Source organism: Rattus norvegicus, chromosome 19 (assembly GCF_036323735.1).
Source record: "Rattus norvegicus strain BN/NHsdMcwi chromosome 19, GRCr8, whole genome shotgun sequence".
In the NCBI taxonomy this organism is placed as follows: Eukaryota; Metazoa; Chordata; class Mammalia; order Rodentia; family Muridae; genus Rattus; species Rattus norvegicus.
The window spans coordinates 9,415,711-9,435,566 of NC_086037.1; the positions used below are offsets into that span (position 1 = coordinate 9,415,711).

Here is a 19,856-nt window from a genome sequence, read left to right on the forward strand (position 1 = left end):
ACAGGATTTTCATTCTTAAGAATGACAGTGTGGGGCTGGAGAGATGGCTCAGTGGTTAAGAGCACCGACTGCTCTTCCAGAGGTCCTGAGTTCAATTCCCAGCAACCACATGGTGGCTCACAACCATCTGTAATGGGATCTGATGTCCTCTTCTGGTGTGTCTGAAGATAGCGACAGTGCACTCACATACATAAATAAATCTTAAAAAAAAAAAAAAGAATAACAGTGTGGTGTTCCCTGTAGAAGGAACCAAGTGGGAAGGACCAAGAATTCTGCAAGAGATGCTTGGTGGTGTCATGAGAAAGGGCTGCCCTGGCCTGGATCTACTGGGAAGATACCCAGTACATAGGTCCATCGAGCTGTCAGCTAAGTCTAGCCCTAGTTACTGTGAAACCTCTGACATCCGATTAGTTAATTTAGAAATAGAGTCTTGTAGCCTGGGCTGGCCACTAACTTACTATGTAATAGAATACGATGTTGAACTTCTGGTCTTTCTACCTCTGCCTTCCAAATTCTGGGATTACAAGTATTTATCACCATGCCTGGTTTTATGCAGTGCTGGGATTCAAATCCAGGGCTTTGAGCATGCCAAGCAAGAGGTCTCCAAATGGGGTAAACATCTTTCGATGTTTTGAATGAGCAAAGCTCTCTCTTGCAGAGCAGAACCATTAGGAACTTTACCTTCTCTCTAAGAGACCTGATAGACCCTGCCTTTACGTCTGCTGATCTGAAGGGAACTGTCAGCTAAGCAGCCCCTTTGACAAAATGGTCACTCCACTCTCACTCAGAGGAAACACCACTCCTGCTGCTAACGCCCCAACTGCTTCAGGAGGCCTTGCAGCACTCACAACTACTTCAGGTAACGTGCACCAGCTTTGGAAGGCTCTACTCCAGGTAGACTAAGCCTTGATGAGCTTCCCATAACCCTGTTCACCCTGTGCTGACAGGAAGGGGAACACCTCCCCAGTGACCCAAGCCTTTGACTGGTGAAATGTAAGGTTTGTAATTGGCCCTAGTGGGAGCTGAGTGACCGTGGGACTGGAAAACACACACGAGCAAGGCGGTAGCTGGCAGCTTCTTCTGTCTACATAAACAAGACTTGTTGCTTGTTATGTTAGACAGAAAATGTCCGCACATGCTCCTGTGCTTAAAGACTAGGGCCCCAGTTGGTGGTGCAGCTTTGGGAAGTTGTGGTCCCTTCAGCGTGTAGGGACTAGTAGGTGGGTGAGCCCTGAACATTATACCCCAACTCTACTTGTAATCTTCCTCTCTGCTTCTTGATCAACCAAGAAGCAAGGAAGATCTGCTGGACACTCCCACTGCCAAAAATTCCACGGTGCCTTCTTCACCATAACGAAACGGTAAGCCCACGTAAGTCTTTCCTCCTGCAACTTCCTTCTATCGGGGCTGGAGAGATGGCTCTGCTGTTAAAAGTACTTCTTTGGGTCTATGGAGTATGCATGGTACCTGTATTTTATGGCTAACATCCACTTATAAGTGACTACATACCATGACTTTTGGAACTGGCTTACCTCGCTCAGGATGATATTTTCTTTTTTTCTTTTTTTTAGATTTATTTATTTATTATATATAAGTACACTGTAGCTGTCTTCAGATACACCAGAAGAGGGCATCAGATCTCTTTACAGATGGTTGTGAGCCACCATGTGGTTGCTGGGAATTGAACTCATGACCTCTGGAAGAGCGGTCGGGCGCTCTTAACCGCTGAGCCATCTCTCCAGCCCCAGGATGATATTTTCAAGATCAATCCATTTGCCTGCAAAATTCATGATGCCTTTGTTTTTCATAGCTAAATAGTATTCCATTGTGTAGATGTACCACATATTCTTTATCCATGAGGGACATCTAGGTTTTTCAGTCTCTGGCTTGGAAGGGGGAATAAAATAGTCATGAGGCAGATGGAATGAGGGAACTGGGTGGGAGAGGGGATGTGGGGGATGGTGGGTTCAGGATCAGGTGTGGGGAAGGACAGGAGAGATGGCCATATGGTCATAAGAATGAATGGAAATCTGCAACTGATGGGGCTGGGGAGATTGGGGGCATCTCCAGGAAGAGACAGAGACTGGGGATAAGGGAAGTGCCAAAGAATCACTGGGGGTGACCCTAGCTGTGACACACAGCACTGGGGATGTGGAACCTGAAGAGGCCACCTCCTGTATCCAGGCAGGAACCCAGTGGAACTGTAGAGAAACCAACCTGCCCACAAAACTTTTGACCCAAAATTTATTCTGTCTACAAGAAACGTAGGCTTGGGGGAGGGAGCAGAGACTGAGGAATGGCCAACCAATAACCGCCCAACTTGAAACCCACTCCATGGGCAAGCACTAATCCCTGACACAATTATGCTTGCAGACAGGAGTCAGGCATGGCTGTCCTCTGAGAGGCTCCACCCAGCAGTTGACTCAGACAGATACAGACATCCACAGTCAAACTGTGGATGGAGTGTGGGGACTCATGGAAAAATAGGAAGAAGGATTGAGGGCCCCGAAGGGGATAGGAACTTCACAGGAAGACTAACAGAGTCAACTAACCTGGACCCTTGAGGCTCTCAGAGACTGAACCACCAACCAAAGAACGAACACCGGCTGGACCTAGGCTGCCCTGCACATATGGAGCCGATGTGCAGCTTGGTCTTCATGTCGGTCCCGAACAACTGGAGTGGGGCCCATCCCAAAAGCTGCTACCTGTACGTAGGTATGTTCTAGCTGGGCTGCCTTCTCTGCCCTCAGTGGGAAAGGATGCCCCTAGCCTCACAGAGACGAGCTCCACCTATCAGAGGAGAATGGGGAAAGGATTGTGGGATGGGGTGACCAGGTGGTGGGCAGCGAGCAGGATGTAAAATGAGCAAGTAAAATAATAATAAAAAAAAATAATAAGGGGTTGGGGATTTAGCTTAGTGGTAGAGCACTTGCCTAGTAAGCGCAAGGCCCTGGTTTCGGTCCCCAGCTCCGAAAAAAAAGAAAAAAAATAATAATAAATAAAAAAATTTAAAAGTACTTGTTGCTCTTGCAGAATACCTGGGTTCGTTTCTAAGCACCCAAACCAGTGACACAACCATCTATAATTCCTGTTCCAGGGGATCTGATGCCATCTTCTGACCTCCAGATATGTGGTGCACATATACATACAGGCAAAGCTCATACACATAAAATTTAAAAATACTTTAAAATGTAAAAACTAAATTGCTTCTGTTGGGGAGTATCATGACAATGAAGAAGTCTTTTTGTTAATCTGAGGGGCTTCTTTCCTGTGCTCTGCCCCCAGTGTGCCAAGTCTAGGCTCCAATAAGAAGCTTCCTCTAAGTCGTCTTCCTGCTGATGGTCCTTACTATGCATAGAAATGGCAGAGCAGATTGCACGACGACCAGACAAAACCCTGGACTTGCCAGCCCCGATAGCAGCGGAGAGGAGATAGCTGAGACGTTCTGAAGGATCAGTAGGAACTGAGGGCCCCAACCCAAAGCTAGGGACGGTTACCAGCAAGAGGCACCGGGAAGACAGAAGTGCATGGAGAGCTAAAAGGCCCGGTACTTCATACTGACACTGAACTGGTTCAAGAGTTGAACTAAGACACCAGGGAGGCAGCTCAGAAGTTCCAGAGAGTGAACAAGGGTGAGTCTACAAGAAGCAGAGACTGGGAAAGAGGCTGGAAAGAGCCACAGGTTGGAGATTAGGACAGCAGGCCCTTTGCTGAATTGAGAGCTGCCAAGGTTTAAAGGGCTGTAGTTCCCAACACACAAAAGCTCGTGAGTGGGAGCTCCAGTCTCAGGATGTTGATACTCTTAAGTGCAAACAAGCTTCTGCCTTGGGCTCCAAGAGCAATACACCTCCAGCTTCCAAAATCTGGCAATATAAGCCGTAAGCCTAGAGCTGTCAAAACCCAGCCCCGAGCCTCTGGAACTTGGCTAGTAACTTATGTAGCTTTTATTCCTATCTAGACAGAGCAAAAGAGGCCCCAGCCCAGCATCTGGGACACACCTGGGAGTATATTATTTTCATAGACTTTAACACCAAACTAAACGATCCATCAGATATAAAAATCAGGCAAAAACATAAAATCCAGAAGAATGCTTCCCTGGAGGTAACAGGCAATTGCAGGAGGAGCGATTATTTTAGAAAGGAGTGGACATTTATGGGGATCCATGGTATTATGTCAAAGCAGACAAATGAGCTATCCATATTCTTTTGTATGTATCAAACACAAGCAAAAACCTACTATTCTCTTCTTTGATACAGTGTAGCCCAATTTGGCTTTGAATTTAGAAACCTCCAGCTTCAGTTTCTGAAAGCTGGGATTAGAGACATGCATCATCCCACCCAGCTGACAAGAAGTGTTTTCCTCAGTCCGGACTCATTCATCCCCGGAACCATTCAGCTCTCAGAAGGGTTAAACCCTCCCCAGCTTCCATCATCTTGTCTCCCCCACATTAGTTCTTTCAAGTGTTAAGACCCTCTTGATGGCCTGAAGACAGAACCCTCTCAGGAGATTGACATGGTAGTGTGAGACCTCGAGGGGCATTGCCATGCCACTTGGATGACTGGGAGGTTGGTATGTGTGAGCCGTCACGGTGATACATTCTTCCCCATCTAGCTCAGCAGAACACTTTGTCTCCTCTACAGATATGCATACTATAACCCAAGGCAAGTGATTTTTATATGGTTTGTTTTATTTCAAGTTGGCGGAAAAGCCTTTTAAAAATCACAGTCTATGGAAATAGCAGCGTCTCAATGAAACATGGTTTTAATGTTTTATTGGCTTTTTTAGAAGTCTTAAAAAAATCAGAGGTCTTGTCATGGAAGGCTATACACCAACACAATTTGTCATTGGCATTTGGCTCTTTTCCCCACTAAAAACCTCTGGAATGATTTGAGGAGTGTAGCTGGTGGGACACACTGAAAAAAAATCAATCAAAGCCTGTGTTAGCTTCAAACCTGAGAAAATATCTCCTGGACTGGCCCATCACTTGAGAAGAAGCATATTATTTAAATGCTTCTGGATTCAAAAAGAACTAATGTATAGAGGACGTGACCGGCATCAGAGAGGGTTTAACTCCTCCCAAACTGTGAGCTAGTATCTTGGATTGAAAAACACAAATGGAGGATCTGGGGTCACAGCTCAGGAGAGAGCATTTGCTTAGCGTTTATGAGGCTCTGGGTTCAGTCCTCAGCGTGAGAAGATGACAGTGTTCTTTGAACATTTAAAAACTGTTCTGCTTATACAGAGATCAGTCTCCAACCTTCAAAACAATTCCCCACATTTTTCCTTCACATTTTCATTACCCTTGGACCTGTTTCTTAGCTACTCATTTATTCTTTTGTGTCCAAAGAAAATGTCCCCAAGCTAGTTTTAGTCCTTCATGCAATTCCTGTGACAATGAAGCCAGCTTTTTTTTTTCCCTCAAGGATGAAACTAGGGCTGAAGTTGTCATGTGGGTTTGGAACTCTTTTTTTTTTTCTTTCTTTTTTTTTTTTTGTAATTAGCCATGGGTGGGAGGTAGCAGGAGCTGGATGTCTGTTCTGAGTTCTGAAACAAGTGGCTCCCAGGCACTATTTTCAGAGCTGTGCAGACACTTGTTAATAACCCTGGTATATACAATCGTGCTCGTTCTAAACTCATTTAGACACAAGGACAATTATTGAGGAGTCAGAAGAGAAAGGGAGAGGCAATTAAGTTACTGGTTGCTGGAGAGAGAATGCTAGAAATTTTTAATAGAATCAAAGATAGGCTTTTCTGTCAGATGTGTGTACTAGGGGTTAAAGTAAAAAGTACTTTTCACCTTCACAATGAATTAACTAGCTAGTTCAATAAGCTAATAGTTAGCTGGCCTGGAAACCCTCCCTTCCCTACTTCATACAATGAAACTACTCTAGTAAGGTGAACTTCCAAAATATAGATAGAATGTTTTTGCTATTTTACCTAGCGAAATAGGATTTTTGGATTAGATTCTGAAACAGAAAAGGTTATTAGTGGAATATTTGGTGAAGTGTGCATAAAGTCTGTGGTTTAACATGCTATAGCAATGTTAACATCTTTGTTTGAAAATGTACCATGATAAAAGATGTTGGGGAACGAATATAGGAAGACTCTCCTGTCCTATGTTTATGATTGTTCTATAAATCCGAAATTATTTCCAAATACTGAAATAACGACATCTAGCTGTTTTGATGCTGATTTTGGGAAGGCAGGAAGGAGATTTCTGGGGCCAGAACCTTTCTCCAGATGAGAAGACAAACCATCACCCAAATGAAGCTGAGTCCTTGACTGGGCACAGGAAAGAATTTCAGGATGAGTCAGAGTGAAGCAAAGCCACTGAGTTTACTAAGAGGAGACAAGGAACAACAGTGCATGCCTAGTGAGTATGGGCATTTTAGAGAGTGATGCCTAAAAAAATGACATAGTATGTATCCTAGACACAGAGCAGACCCCCTGAGACTGGGAAGGGCAGTATATACCTAATACATGGGTAAACTTCCAAGATAGTCAGGTTTAGGTGTCTATAAGTTGCTCAAAGGACATAGGATAATTTAAACAAGATTTGAAGATTAAGCAGTATTCTAAAAACAAATACAATACAACCTGGTTTATTTATTTTTTCTTCAAGCATTTTCTTTTTGTGTAAGAAACTGTAAGGTAGTATTGAGGTGGTTTTTTTCTTTTTGTTTTTGTTTTTTTTGGGGGGGGGATTGCTATTTTATTTACTGTTTTAAATACCCTTGTCTGAGGTTTTTAGAAAAGGGAATTATTATCTCTGTAGGCAATCTTCAAAGCAAATTTGCTGGCTGTACCTTAGTTCTTAAATCTCAGTGGACAAATTACTTCAACCAAACTCCAAGATTAGTAATGCTATTCTCTTGCATCCTGCATTCTTCTCTTCCTATTCTGCCTTCTGGGCTGGGCAGAGGATGCTGCTACTTGCCAAGCAAACTGTTTGGTTTGCACTGTCTGCTTCATTAACTATGCAGACAAGCAGAAAGCTAGAAAAATCCATGAAATGCTCAAACCAGAGAAGGCCCAGCCCACAGCCCTGTTGTCATTTGCTGTCAGTAAGATGCCGTTGCTTCAGCGTGACATGCCCCCACATCTTTGCACTCTCGGTCCCCATCTGATGGCATTGTTTTTGAGACATTATGAAATCTTCAGGCCATAGAGACTCACTGGAGAAAGCAGGTCAATGAGGGCTGCTCTTGAGCTTTAATGCCAGGCTTTACTTCCTGTCCTGGCTTTGTTTCTGTCCTGCTGCTATGAAGAGGTAATTTCCATCTGCATGTCTCCATGACCACAGAGCAGCCTACTGCCATGTCTGCACCCACTCCCCTCAAAGTGTGAGTCAAAGTAAACCCTTCACAGCAATGAGAAATCAGTACAGTGACTCTGCCGAGGGGCCCTTCTCATGGTACATTTTATTCACTTCTACTGATAGGAGCAGATCACTCAAGAGGGCAGTGCCAACAATTAGCAATGGAACTCCAACTTTTAGAGACTCTAGCGGTTTGAAAGAAAATGGCTCCCACAGGTTCATAGGAGTGGTACTCTTAGAAGGTGTGGCCTTGTTGGAAGAAGAATGTCACTGGGGACAGGCTTTGAGGTTTCAAAAGCTCAAGAGGGCTCCAATGTCATCTTCCTGCTGCCTGTGCATCCAGATGTTCAACCCTCAGCCCCTTCTCTGGCACTGTCTGCCTACAAGCCACCATGTTTCCTGCTATGACAATGTACTAAACCTTTGAACTAAGCCTTTATAAGAGTTGCTGTGGTCACAGTGTCTCTTCACCACAGCAATAAAAACCCTAAGACAAAGACCTTTCTTTAGAATTGGAGCAGTGGTTCTCAATCTTTCTAAAGCTGTCACCCTTTAATATAGTTCTTTATGTTGTAGTGACCCACATCCATAAAATTATTTCATTACTACTTTCAGAACTGTAATTTTGGTAGTTATGAATTATAATGTAAATATCTTATATGCAGGATATCGAATGTGACCCCTGTGAAAGGGTCATTTGACCCCCAAGGCGTTGTGATCTATAGGTTGAGAACTGCTAGTTTAAAGAAATTCATTATTTTTCTATGCATGTTTGTGTGTTTATATGTATATTCGATATTAAGTATGAAAACCAGAGAATAAATTCTAGTATCATTCCTCAGGTACCGTCTACTACCCCACCCCCTCTTTCTTTGAGACTGCCTCTGTCTTCTAGCTTGCTAATTAGGAAAGGCTGTCTGCTGGATCTCTCCAGGACTAAGTGCACAGCCATTATGCCTGGTATTTGCACATGGCTTCTGGAGATCAAACTCAGGTCCTCCTATTTGCAAGCTTACCTTTACTAGATAACAAATGCTGACATGATGGTGCATAATTTTTAGTTCCTTAAGATATATTTTTTATGTATGCACATGCATGTGCTTTGGTGCATAAGGTCAGAGGGCAATCTAAGGGAACGTGTTCTCTCCACCCACCGTGGGGATCCCGGGGATTGGACTCAAGCTGTCAGGCTGGGCAGCAAGTACCTTTATCCAGTCATTTATAACCATAGCCTACATTTTGCTGTAGAAGATCCTAGATGTACACAGTTTCCTCAACACAAAAATACCTACTTTCAGAAACACACATAAGGTTCCACACTGGTTTTTCTCCCCCCAAAGGTCAATCTTGGCACGACACACTATTGTTTCATGAATACAGATAAAACACTCTCTTGAGGCTCCTTGAAGGATGGTGATGGAACAAGAAATTACATGTTTAATAGCTCTAAGGATGGAACCCAGGCCTCCTGACTGCTAAGCACAAGCTACATTTCTACAGCCCTGGAACCAATTCTTAACTGAGCTTTTGAAGAAGCTTAATATTTCACCTTCCTGTGTGATGACACAGTGGTCCACTGATTGGTGATGCCGAGGGTGAAATGAGTAGCTTTGCAAGAGCCTCAGCATTCTTATGGAGAAAGTGAGATCTTCATATAAAACAAAAAACAGATTAGACCTGCTTTAGTGGCAGTAAGAAAGGTGATTATTGAGTCAGTGGGCTAAAGGCACACATACTCCCCTTGTTTTAAACAAGAGTAGTAGGATGGCCTTTCCCACTCAGATAGGAAGATGCTGACTAGGTCTGATGTTTGATCCAGACCATCAGGGAATGATAAGAAGTCTGAAAGTGGAGGGTGAACACAGAGAGGTAGTTAGGTGACACCACTGGAGGTAGGACAGGCAGTCAGTTACTTAAAGGTGGGCCTACAAGAGCTGGAGCATGAGAGGAAAGGCCAAAGACACCAACATTTTTGGGGTTTTTTCCTGAGCAGTAAGGAAAGATAAGCTGTCATCAATAAAGATGAAAAGGGCCACAAGAGTAGACTGGGGCTAAGACTGATCAGATCTGATCTGTCACATGCTCCAGTGGAGTCACCAAGCAGGTAGCTGGATATATATATCTAGGACTGGAGGGCAAGAGCTGAGCTGGAGCCCTGAACTTGGGGCGGGGGAGGGTCATCAACAGGTAGGTTAAGATCCATAGCCTGAGACTGGAGCTGACCAAAATGTAGAGGTCTGGGAGAGTCAGAGACAGCCAGAGACAGCCTTGTTTATCCCACTCCTCGTACAGCCCAATGTATCCCTGGGAAAACTTCAGAGTGAAGTCTTTTGTCTGGAGTTATGGACAGATACCTAAAAAGAGAGCCCTTAAGGGGGGAAAGGCATATATCTAGTCATTGAATTTTAGAAGCTTTTTAATGTTTGAGACAATTTTGTTTTTGAAAAAAAAAACAAAAAACCAACTTTTCAAATGAACTAAACAGTTACTTTAAAACCTGAACTGGGGAGGGCGGTTTCCAGGAAGAGGAATGGTCTGAAAGACTTGTAGGGCATATGTGTAACTAAAAATGGACTTAAAAAGACACATGGGTTGGGGATTTAGCTCAGCGGTAGAGCGCTTGCCTAGGAAGCGCAAGGCCCTGGGTTTGGTCCCCAGCACCAGAAAAAAAGAACCAAAAATAAATAAATGAATAAATGAATAAATAAATAAATAAATAAATAAGACACATGATATAATTTGTTTAAAAATTTCAAATAAATTCTGTAATATCCAGCCCCTGAGAAAATTTGTTTTTTAAAGAAAATACACCAGCAGTCTAGTATTAAACATAGCCACCCGTGAAGGCAGAGCTGCCAAAAGTTAAGCTAATAGACTCTTTGCACCCTGGTTTCTGGGCCCTGAGTGTGCATGAAAAGCTGTGTAAGAAACAGACGTGTCATCTTCCTAGGGCACAGCGCACTCCCAGAGAATGTCCCTGTTGTTTATGCATATTGGACAGACAGAAGTGTAGTTGCTAAAACACAGAGTTGAGCATTCGTCAAGTATGATCAAAGAACGAGCCATTGGTTTGCTGACTTCTGGCGGCCAGCCAATTAGAGACAACACATGTACAAAACCCATCATTTATTTAGGATGAAAGTCGAATGATAAAAAGCAATTTCATGCTAAGACAGGCATTTTAATGCAAGTCTGTTAAATTTCCATTACATGTTTTTACAATGAGGATATTTTCCAGTAGCCATAGGGTACCAGGGGTGGCCAGTGTGGAGAAACTGCCCACCAGACAATCCAAAGGGCTCCAGGAAATGAGACTTTTTATTCAGCTTATGGTCTGGAGAATTTGTCCCTCTCAGTTTGGTGCTGATTTAAAGAGACTCCCAGTAAGCGGTCAGGGGTCCTCTTTGCATTCATGTAGCAGTACTTCCTGGAGAGGAAAAATAATGTAAAGGAGTCTTCCTAACACTTGCCAGGCTGTTTTCAGCTAGGGCTCTTCACAGCCTGCAAGCCCCTGATGCAATTATTACCAAGGCTGGTAAACACCCTTTAATAACTACTTTGCAATTCCTAACACCTTCCTGATAGCTTTTCTTTCTTTAAAGAACACTTGCAGTCCAGATCCTGTACTTCTTTCTGTACATTAGGCTATGAATTCATGTGGAACGCGCTCCAGCAGCTCTGGCTCCTTCCCGTTAGTCCTCACAAAGCAGGCTGACACTTCAGCCGAACCCAGGTGCCCTTCTCTTTGGGTTCCTTTTTCTTCTGATCATTCTCCTTCACCTGCTTCAGGAAGCCGTCTCTGCTCTTCGAGTGTTTGATGTGCTCAATCCACACAATGATCCTCTTGGCCAGAATCTTGCCCCAACTTGCTTGCTTCTGTTGTTCTTGCTGTGGTAACACGTATGGGGCATTCCTTTTGAACAGTGCCCATTCCCTTCATGTCTACAGTATCCTCCTCCTTGTAGATTCGCATATATGTGGCCAAAGGAACAACTCCGTGTTTCCAAAAAGGCCTAGAGAACATACAGCAAGTGCCCCTCCTCCTTCTCTTTGTGTTGGTCATTTTGGCAAGATACTAGAAGATGGCTGCCCTAACAGCTTTTCTAGACAGGAAATGGAATGAGTATGCCAGCGCTCTAAAGATCACTGACAAGCACAAGTACATGGCCCCTCTGGGTAGACCAAAGGGATGTGATTCTAGTTCAAAAGCCCTGATTGAAGGGCACAAAAGCTCAATGTCTTCTCCTTTATGCTCTGCCATTCCTCTGACTTTCTGCTTTTCTCCCAATTTCCTGTTTTAGAAATTGGGGTAAGTCCCAGCAGGTAAGCAGCATGGTGGGGATGCTGTCCTTTGTCCAACCATGAAGTTGTGAACAGGCAGAGATGACCCACTTTGCAGCCAACGAGACCAAACACCTAAGGAGTCTGAGTTTCAACTTGACTATGTATGTAATGTGCCTGTGCTCCTTGTTTAAGATGGACTCTGCTTCTCCTCTGCTGCATTCCTGGGCCAAGGCCTATGCTGTGAGGACAGCGGTGACAGCGGTAGCTAGTCCAGAAGACCAACAGAGTCAAGGGCATCCACATCTGCCCCAAGCAGACAGTTCTAGGTTTTGAGACTGCTGAAGGTTCAAAGTCCTGAAGCAGTACACGAACGGGTCTGCCATCAAGTTAACTGGTCTCATCAAGGGGCACAGGGATAAACCTACAAGTTGCAGTTCTGTTCCGCTTTTAGTCTTCCAAATTTGTGAATTTTCTTTTCTTGTAATTCTGAACGAGGCTGGAAGCTGTAATCTGAGAAGCTTGACCTTTTTCCCAACTCTGAAAGTCATTCAGACCTTTCTGCCCAATTTGAAATAAGCCCCTCTCTGTCTCATCTAACCTGGCAACCAGTGCTGAAGTATCTTCATTGTAAGAATTCTGGGAGGAGTCCATGATGCGGCGGAACCGTCCAATAAAAGTCTGAAGAAGAGTGAGAGAATCAGGTGCAACATCATATCCCATGAAGTAGACACATCGAAAACCTTTGTTAACTTACTTTATAGGGGAGACAGAGGGAGCATATGTGACACCATGTATGTGTGTAGAGGTTGGAGGACAACTTGTGGGAGACACAGGTCCTGAGGCTCAGCTGTAAGTGTCTGTGCCTTTTGAAGCCATCTTACTAACCCTTAGATGTATTTTTTACTGGAACATTTGAGGATTTATCTATCTACTTACTTATGGTCTCACTATGTAGCCACAGTAGGCCTGGAACTCAAGAGAACCACCTGTCTCTGCCACAGCCGTCTGTGCCCTCGTGTTGCTGGAGTTACACTTGTGAGCCTCCAGAAGTGAGTGCTGGGAACTGAACGTAGGTTCTGCGTGAGCAGCGTGTACTCTTCACCACTGAGACTTTCGTCTAACCCTATACTGGAACACTTAGCTAGCTGCCAAGAATTTGGTCTCAGGACTCACTTGTCTTCTAGTACTTAAGAGAGCCTTTTTTTCCTCTTACAGTAAAATAGGTTGTTAAGGAAATCCAATCGGTGAGGTAACATGTGTGAAGCCCATAGCGAGAGGCTGGCATATTATAAACCTCTGAAAAAGCATTGCCTGTTGTTATTGGTAACAAAGCCTGCGGGAATTATAACCAACAGTTTTCAACTGGATGGGATTTTGGATTTAACCGAATTCAGTTTGTTTTTCTCAGTCTCAGAGCAGGACAGAGATGTAGAAGATCGAAGGGTATCATTTTATCACTAGGCTCTGAACAAAAACCACAAGCCCCCACTCCAGTGTTCCCATCTGTCTCGCAGCTAAATATTTAATCTAGAAGCAACTACAAAACACCTGAAAGCAGTGATGGAAATAGAAAACACACAGTTCATTTTTTTTTTAATTAAGAAAAAGGAAACTTTAATTTAAGAACAGGTCCTGGGAGTTGGACTTACTGGCCCAGAATGGGATCCCAGATATTTAGGAGGCCGAGCATCCCAGGTAGAGGCCAACTTAAAATACTGACCAAGTTAGAGGCCCTCCTGAGGAACTGAGAAAACTGCCTCAAACAAACAGAAATAAAAGTCCACGTCGTAGTAGACAAACATGCTTTCCTCTCTTGTGGCTTTCTAGTCCAGTGTTTCATGAACTTGAGTTCAACTTTCTGGTCTACAGTTTGTGCATGAGCTTTTTTTACTGAATGGATAGCAATCCCCTCTCCCACCCCCCTAATTTTGTGATATCAGGCAGCTGCAGAATAAGTAAGGTTCAAAACATTTTCCTTTGTTTTATGTGTATAAGTGGCAGGTATGTCTGTGTACCACGGATATGTAGTCCCTGTGGAGGCCACAAAAGGGCACTGGATCCCTCTGAACCAGAATTACAGAAGGCTGTGAGTCACTATATGGGTGTTGGGAATTAAACTAGGTCCTCTGGAAGAGTAGTCAGTACTTTTAACTGATGAGCCATTCTCCCAGACCCATAGTTTTGTTGTTATTTTTAAGACAGGATCTCACTTGGACCACGCTGGCCTTGAACTCATACAGAGATCCGCCTGCCTCTGCTGCCTGACTACTGAGGTTATACCCACTAGCCCAAGTGTTTATTTCTTGAGACAGGTTCTCATTGTACTGCCTAAGCGCCCATGAAAGACAGAGGAAGACATTGGGTCCCCTGGAGCTGGAGTTACAGGCCATTGAGATCTACCCAACATGGCTGCTGGGAGCCTAATTGAAGTCCTCTGTAAGGGTAAGCTCTCTTAGTCTATAGGCCATCTCTCCAGCCCTTGAGCTAACAGTTCTTATAAAACTAAAATGGAAGAATTAAAGTCTTCCGACCGCTCATTGTTCAAGAGACATAAAGGATCATTTTTTTCTGATATTAAAAGAATAAATAATTAAGTTAAATTAGGATATACCATAAATGATGATAATATCTTAACATTGTTTTGTCCATAAAGAAAAATATGTATTTAGTTACAGCTGAATGGAATGTCTCCTAAGGGCTAATGTATTTGAACACTTAGGACTCAGTTGGCCTACTGTTTGGGGGAAGTCTAGAAGGTACGACCTTGCTGGAGGAAGTGCATGACTGGGAGGGGGCTTGGAAATTTCAAAGCCTGGTGCCATTCCCAGTGCTCTCTCTGCTTTGTGTTTATTGTAATGATGTGGGTTTCTAGTTTTCCGATCCAGTTACCACGCTGGCTGCTGGCTGCCATGATGGACTCAACCCTCTGGAACAGTAAGCGCAAAAGAAACTCTTTCTTCTATAAGCTGCCTCGGTCATGGCGTTTCATCACAGCAGAAAAGCAACCACTGTAGTGTTTATTAACTATTACCTGACATGACACTACATCTTTTTTTTACCGTAACTGTGACTCTGATGTTCTTGTTACATGGAAGAGCGGTATGTACTCTTAACCACTGAGCTAACTTTCCAGCTCCAAGTCCTCATGTACACAGCAACACACACACACACACACACACACACACACACACACACACACACTCCTTTAGAGAACCCTGACTAATACAAGGGATAAAAATGCCATCGCCGGTTCCCAAGCAATGCACAGGTAAATACTACACACCACGTACCTGCAGCAGTGACTGGGAGATATCTGAATTCTCTGGACTGTCAAAATGCAGGAGCTGTGAGCCAAACCCATAGAAATGGGGCCCCATTTTGTGGAGGTCCACGACGTTAGCATCCGCACTGAATACAGTCCTCCATCCCTCTTGGTACATCTTGGGAAGCTCCACAGAAAGGATACGACGCTTGTTGTCAAAGAGTCCTTTAGCCAGCCACAAGGGAAGCTCAAGTTTTGTACCCTGTGTCAGACAAGAACATAGAATTGAAAAAACAAAAGGTGCAGTCAGTGTATGTGGGGAAAAAAATGGAAATGCATATTGTTTGACAAAGACTGCCTCCTCTACTAGGGAAGTGACTGTGACGTGATCTGAAGAAATGAGCCATAAAGTGTTATTTACATTTTTTTAGCAGGGACACACGCTGTCTACCTGGTGAACACGGCATGTGAAGACAGGCCAGAGGCTGATGTCACAGTATCTTCCTCGATCACTTCTTTTTTTTTTTTTTTTTCTTTTTTTTTTCCGGAGCTGGGGACCGAACCCAGGGCCTTGCGCTTCCTAGGCAAGCGCTCTACCACTGAGCTAAATCCCCAACCCCCCCTCGATCACTTCTTAATTTGGAGAGTGCTCTTTTTGCTGATCTGGTGTTAGTTGTTTCAGCCAAACTAATCTAGCTGGTCAGTAGGTGCTAGGGACAAACCAGTCAACTCAGCCCTGCCACTCCTGGAGTTAGAGACATGGTCATGCCTGGCTTTACATGTGGGTGCTGGGGATCCAAACTCAGGTCCTCGTACTAATGCAGCAAGAGTGTCATCCACTCAGCCACATTTCCAGACCCTTATTTACTTATTCTTTCTCTGGTTGTTTTGTTTTTCAAGATGGGGTTTCTCTGTGTATGGTTTACTTTTTCTTAACTGGTATGTTACTCAGCAGCACACCAAAACTCATTAATTCTCATTACAAGGTAATCCTGCTAATTAAGTTCCTGCCCCACCTCCCCAGCCTCTGATATCACTATCCTACTCTCAATTTCTATGAGATCAGCCCAGGCTGAGGATTTATGTTATAATTTAATAAAGATAGAAGACAGATCATAACAACAGCAAAAACATGACGAAGAACAAAAATAGAACAGAGTGGAGGTTCTCTAAAGTAACTGAATATAATTTTTTACTTTCTTTGACTATTCTCTATCTATGGTTTATAAGCTCTTGCTGGGTGTAGTAGCACTAAGTACCAGTCTGGATGCTAGTAGAATTGAATAAATTGGAGTCAGTCTTAAGTCGCCGGCAGTCTCTTTCCCAATCTACATCACGGCTTTGGAGTTGGCAGAAAGGGTCAATGTCTATGTTTTCAAAGCCTTAAAAGAAATGAGGAACACGATAAGGTGAGATGAAGACATGATGAACCAGAAATCTACAAGAAGGTGCGACAGTGGGAGGGGAAGGTGGCTCAGCACATACTGCTCTTACAGAGATGGAGAGGTCAGTTTCTGGCCTCCATATCAGGCAGCTCACAACTGCCTCTAACTACGGCTCCAGGGGGATGCAACCCCTCTGGCTTCTATTAGCACCTGCAGTGATATACACACATCCGTACATAGACACACATTGACACACCCAACTAAAATAAATATTTTATATGCAAAAATAACTGGATTAAAGGAAGCCATGAAAACTTTCATCTCACAAGGGAGAACTGTTGTAGAGGGAGGGACAAGTTTTAGGGGTAGAGAGGTAGAGCAGTCCACAAACATCCCAGGGCTGGAAACAAACAGCCAGTCCATGAGTCCAGGATTTGAGTGGCCATTGTATGAGAAGGTAGGAAGCCCAGTATTTAAAACTAAGGAGCAGAGCAATTAGGCACCGACTTTAATGTAAATTAAAAATATCAAATGGAAAATTCCAGAACTAAACTCAAGAAACAGGTGGTGTAGGGCTGTTGTGAGGTTTGTATGTAGCACTGGAGACCAGCACTCTACCACTGAGCTAACCATATCCCTAAGCCCTCACTTTTTATTTTGAGACACTGTTAACTTACTCTAAAGCCCAAACGGGCTTTGGACTTGCAGTTTCTGCCTCAGTCTCTCAATTAGCTAGTATCACAGCACTAGAGCATCAGGCCCAGCTCACTCTGTCTATAAAGAAAGACTAAGGCAGGTATGGGGACATTTAGTAGTGGCAGGAGAATGGAGTTCTTAAGGCACATATCAAAATCAACATAAGAAACAGAAATTACGAAGTCTTCTATCTATGAGTGAAACTAGACATCATTAAAAAAAAGTCCTCAAACCTAATTCTTCGCTTCAGAGGAATTCCAAATACTTTGTGTAGACACTTCATCTCTCAAACTGGAGCAAGACAGCCTACCCCTTCAGAGTGACTATAGATAATGACTTCCACAGAGTATGGAGCCTGACAAACACTACCTCAGCCTGGTGATCAGAATCTCCAACAGGATCGACAACACTAGGTTGATACAATGTAGTAAAAATGGAACTTGACCATGAGTAAAATACCAAGCAAACCTCATCTGAGGAGCCTATAATATCCAGAAAACTGTCATTAGAAACAACCACAACAAAAAGCATGATGATATTTCCAGAGAAATAGGACAGCTAATTATTTTTTAATTCTTTTTTTTTTTAAGATGTTAGACTTGAAAAAGAACATTAGGTAAATTAAGAAAATAAGACCCAATTCTGGGCAGGGTATCTTGTTCAGCAGTGTGTAAGAGCTAACCTAAATCCTAGCCAGGTCGTGGTGACACACACATTTAAGCCCAGCACCAGGGAGGCAGAGGCAGGCGGACTGCTGAGTGTGAGACCAGCTTGGTCTACAGAGCCAGTTCTAGGACAGCCAGAGCCACAGAGAAACCCTGTCTCAAGAAAGTTAAAAAACTAAACAAAACCAAAAAAAAAAAAAAACACCTAAATCCTTCTCTATGATAACGAGGAACCAATAAAATCGACACTTTAAAATCACGAAGCCTGGTGCTGGCGTAGAGCTCAGAGGTAACCTGCTTGCTTAGCATGTGCAAAACACCAGGATCCATCCCAGTCCTGGAATAGTCTTCAAAAACCATGGCGGCCGATTTTGAAGACTCTACTTACAAAGTGCACTGGTCTGTGACGTTGAGAAGCGACCCACTAGGAAGCAAAAATGAGCCTACTGTTTTGTTGTTGAAAAATTCTTTTGGTACTCTTTTTCAAAAAATTGGTGTTTCACTTTGAGAAAAATAACCCAGAAACAAAGACAAAACTGATACCCTTCTAAACAACAATTAAAAGAGCTAACAGGAAATGAAAGTAACCATTACAAGTTATGGTCTTGGGAAAAACTCCTATTTGAAGCCATAGAGCCTGAGGTTCGAATCCCCGTTCACTCTTCATTCCGACACTGAAAATTGTTATGAGCAACCTTGTAGGGAGGACTGACTTGGTTAAACTAGCATGGACTTCTGTGGAACCCTGGCTGAGGTACTCAATCTTTGTAAAGTTGCTTAAGTGAGAAGAAGACAATTTATCCCCCACCACAGCCCCCATAGTCGGTCCTCGGAAACAGGCTGCAGATGCTGTCACAACTGTGCAGAGTGCACACGACAATTTGCAGACTTAGAAACCTCAGATAAGTTTTATGGACAACATGATCAGAACCAGACCCTAAGAGGATCAGCGGGAGCCAACCCTTCAGCGTTCGCGAAGCCAATGACTTTGGAAAGTTTTAATATAAAATCGGTGACGGGAGACCACTCCGAGTGCTGTGCATCTTCCCGGGACCTCCGCGGCCTCCCCATATCCCCCTCGGACTCCCTCAGGCTCCAGAACTTCGGAGCCTCTCCCCGGGCTCGCCTCACCTGTGGGAGCGGATGGTCCGCCTCGGCGCCCGCACCCCGCTCCAGGAAGAAGGCTCCCAGGCGCGGCATGGGCGTCTCGACGCGCACCGGCAGCTTCTCCTGTGACATTACGATGTCGTCCAAAGACAGGAAGTTCTCCTCAGGTCCCAGAGCGCCGGACTCCACCGGGAAATACGCCTCCGACATGGCAGCTCGCGGCACGGTCAGGGATGAGGAGGGCTGGCCACCTCAGCGAACCCGCTGGCTTCAAACTCGTTTTCCCGCGCCTCACTCACCAGACCGGAGCAGTCGATCCTGGCGAGGCTGCGGCTCATCAGGCAAAAGCAATCAATAAGGTCACAGATTTGGCCCAGAGTCCCCGCCCAATGCGGAAGTCCTGGGTGAGTCGGCCGGAAGTCTTCCTGCTGCGTGTGGGCTAGGCTGGGAAAGGTTGAACTTCCTTGAAATGACAAGCGTGTGTTTGTACTAACTGTGTTCTTGTGGCCCTTTAAATACGTATATAAAAATTAAGGGCTGGAGAGATGGCTCAGTGGTTGGGAGCACTGTCTGCTCTTCCAGAGGTCCTGAGTTCAAATCCCAGCAACCATATGGTGGCTCACAACCATCTGTAATGAGACCTGATGCCCTCTTCTGGTGTGTCTGAAGACAGCTACAGTGTACTTTTATAATATAATAAATAAATAAATGTTTAAAAAAATTAAAACCGTCTTTGGGGCTTCAAATAAAACCACTTGTACACTGTGTACTTAAATCCTCGTTAATCCCGCTTTTATTACAGCATTTTCACTGAAAGGTTAATTTTTGTCTTTGAAAACAACAGTAGAAACTAAACCGCAAGCACTAGCCCCGAATGTTCACTGTGTGCTAAGTTACAAACTATTTGTGGTATTTGGCAGGGTGTCGGTTCAGGTGGGGAGAGAGTTTGGTTGGGGTGGTAGATTTACATTATGTCTGGCAAAGTCTTTAATTTCAGGGCCAACCAGCTTGCCCTATAGTCAGCTGGCTAAGTCCGCGTGTGGCGTTCCTGAAGGAAGAAATAAGACTACCCTAGAATTTTGACAGCCACTCTACAAGTGGGAGTTCCTATATTAAACGTTATCAAGGGTAGAGTACCC

The 19,856-nt window shown here is 44.1% G+C and overlaps 1 protein-coding gene across 2 annotated transcripts; it reads right to left on the minus strand.

Moving 5' to 3' along the window:
• Positions 1-10,429: 10,429 nt before the first annotated feature.
• Positions 10,430-19,482, minus strand: Gins3 (GINS complex subunit 3). 2 transcript variants are annotated; one of them, XM_063277977.1, is made up of 4 exons: positions 19,446-19,482; positions 18,742-19,254; positions 14,893-15,126; positions 10,430-12,280 (listed from the first exon to the last, which is right to left on the minus strand). In XM_063277977.1, the coding sequence occupies exons 2-4, from the start codon at positions 18,925-18,927 to the stop codon at positions 12,050-12,052; spliced, it is 651 nt and encodes a 216-aa protein (XP_063134047.1). In that variant the 5' UTR covers positions 18,928-19,254; positions 19,446-19,482; the 3' UTR covers positions 10,430-12,049. The 2 variants fall into 2 exon arrangements, with proteins under 2 accessions (XP_063134047.1, NP_001100878.1); NM_001107408.1 differs by lacking the exon at positions 19,446-19,482 and having other exon boundaries at positions 10,433-12,280; positions 18,742-18,969.
• Positions 19,483-19,856: the final 374 nt, after the last annotated feature.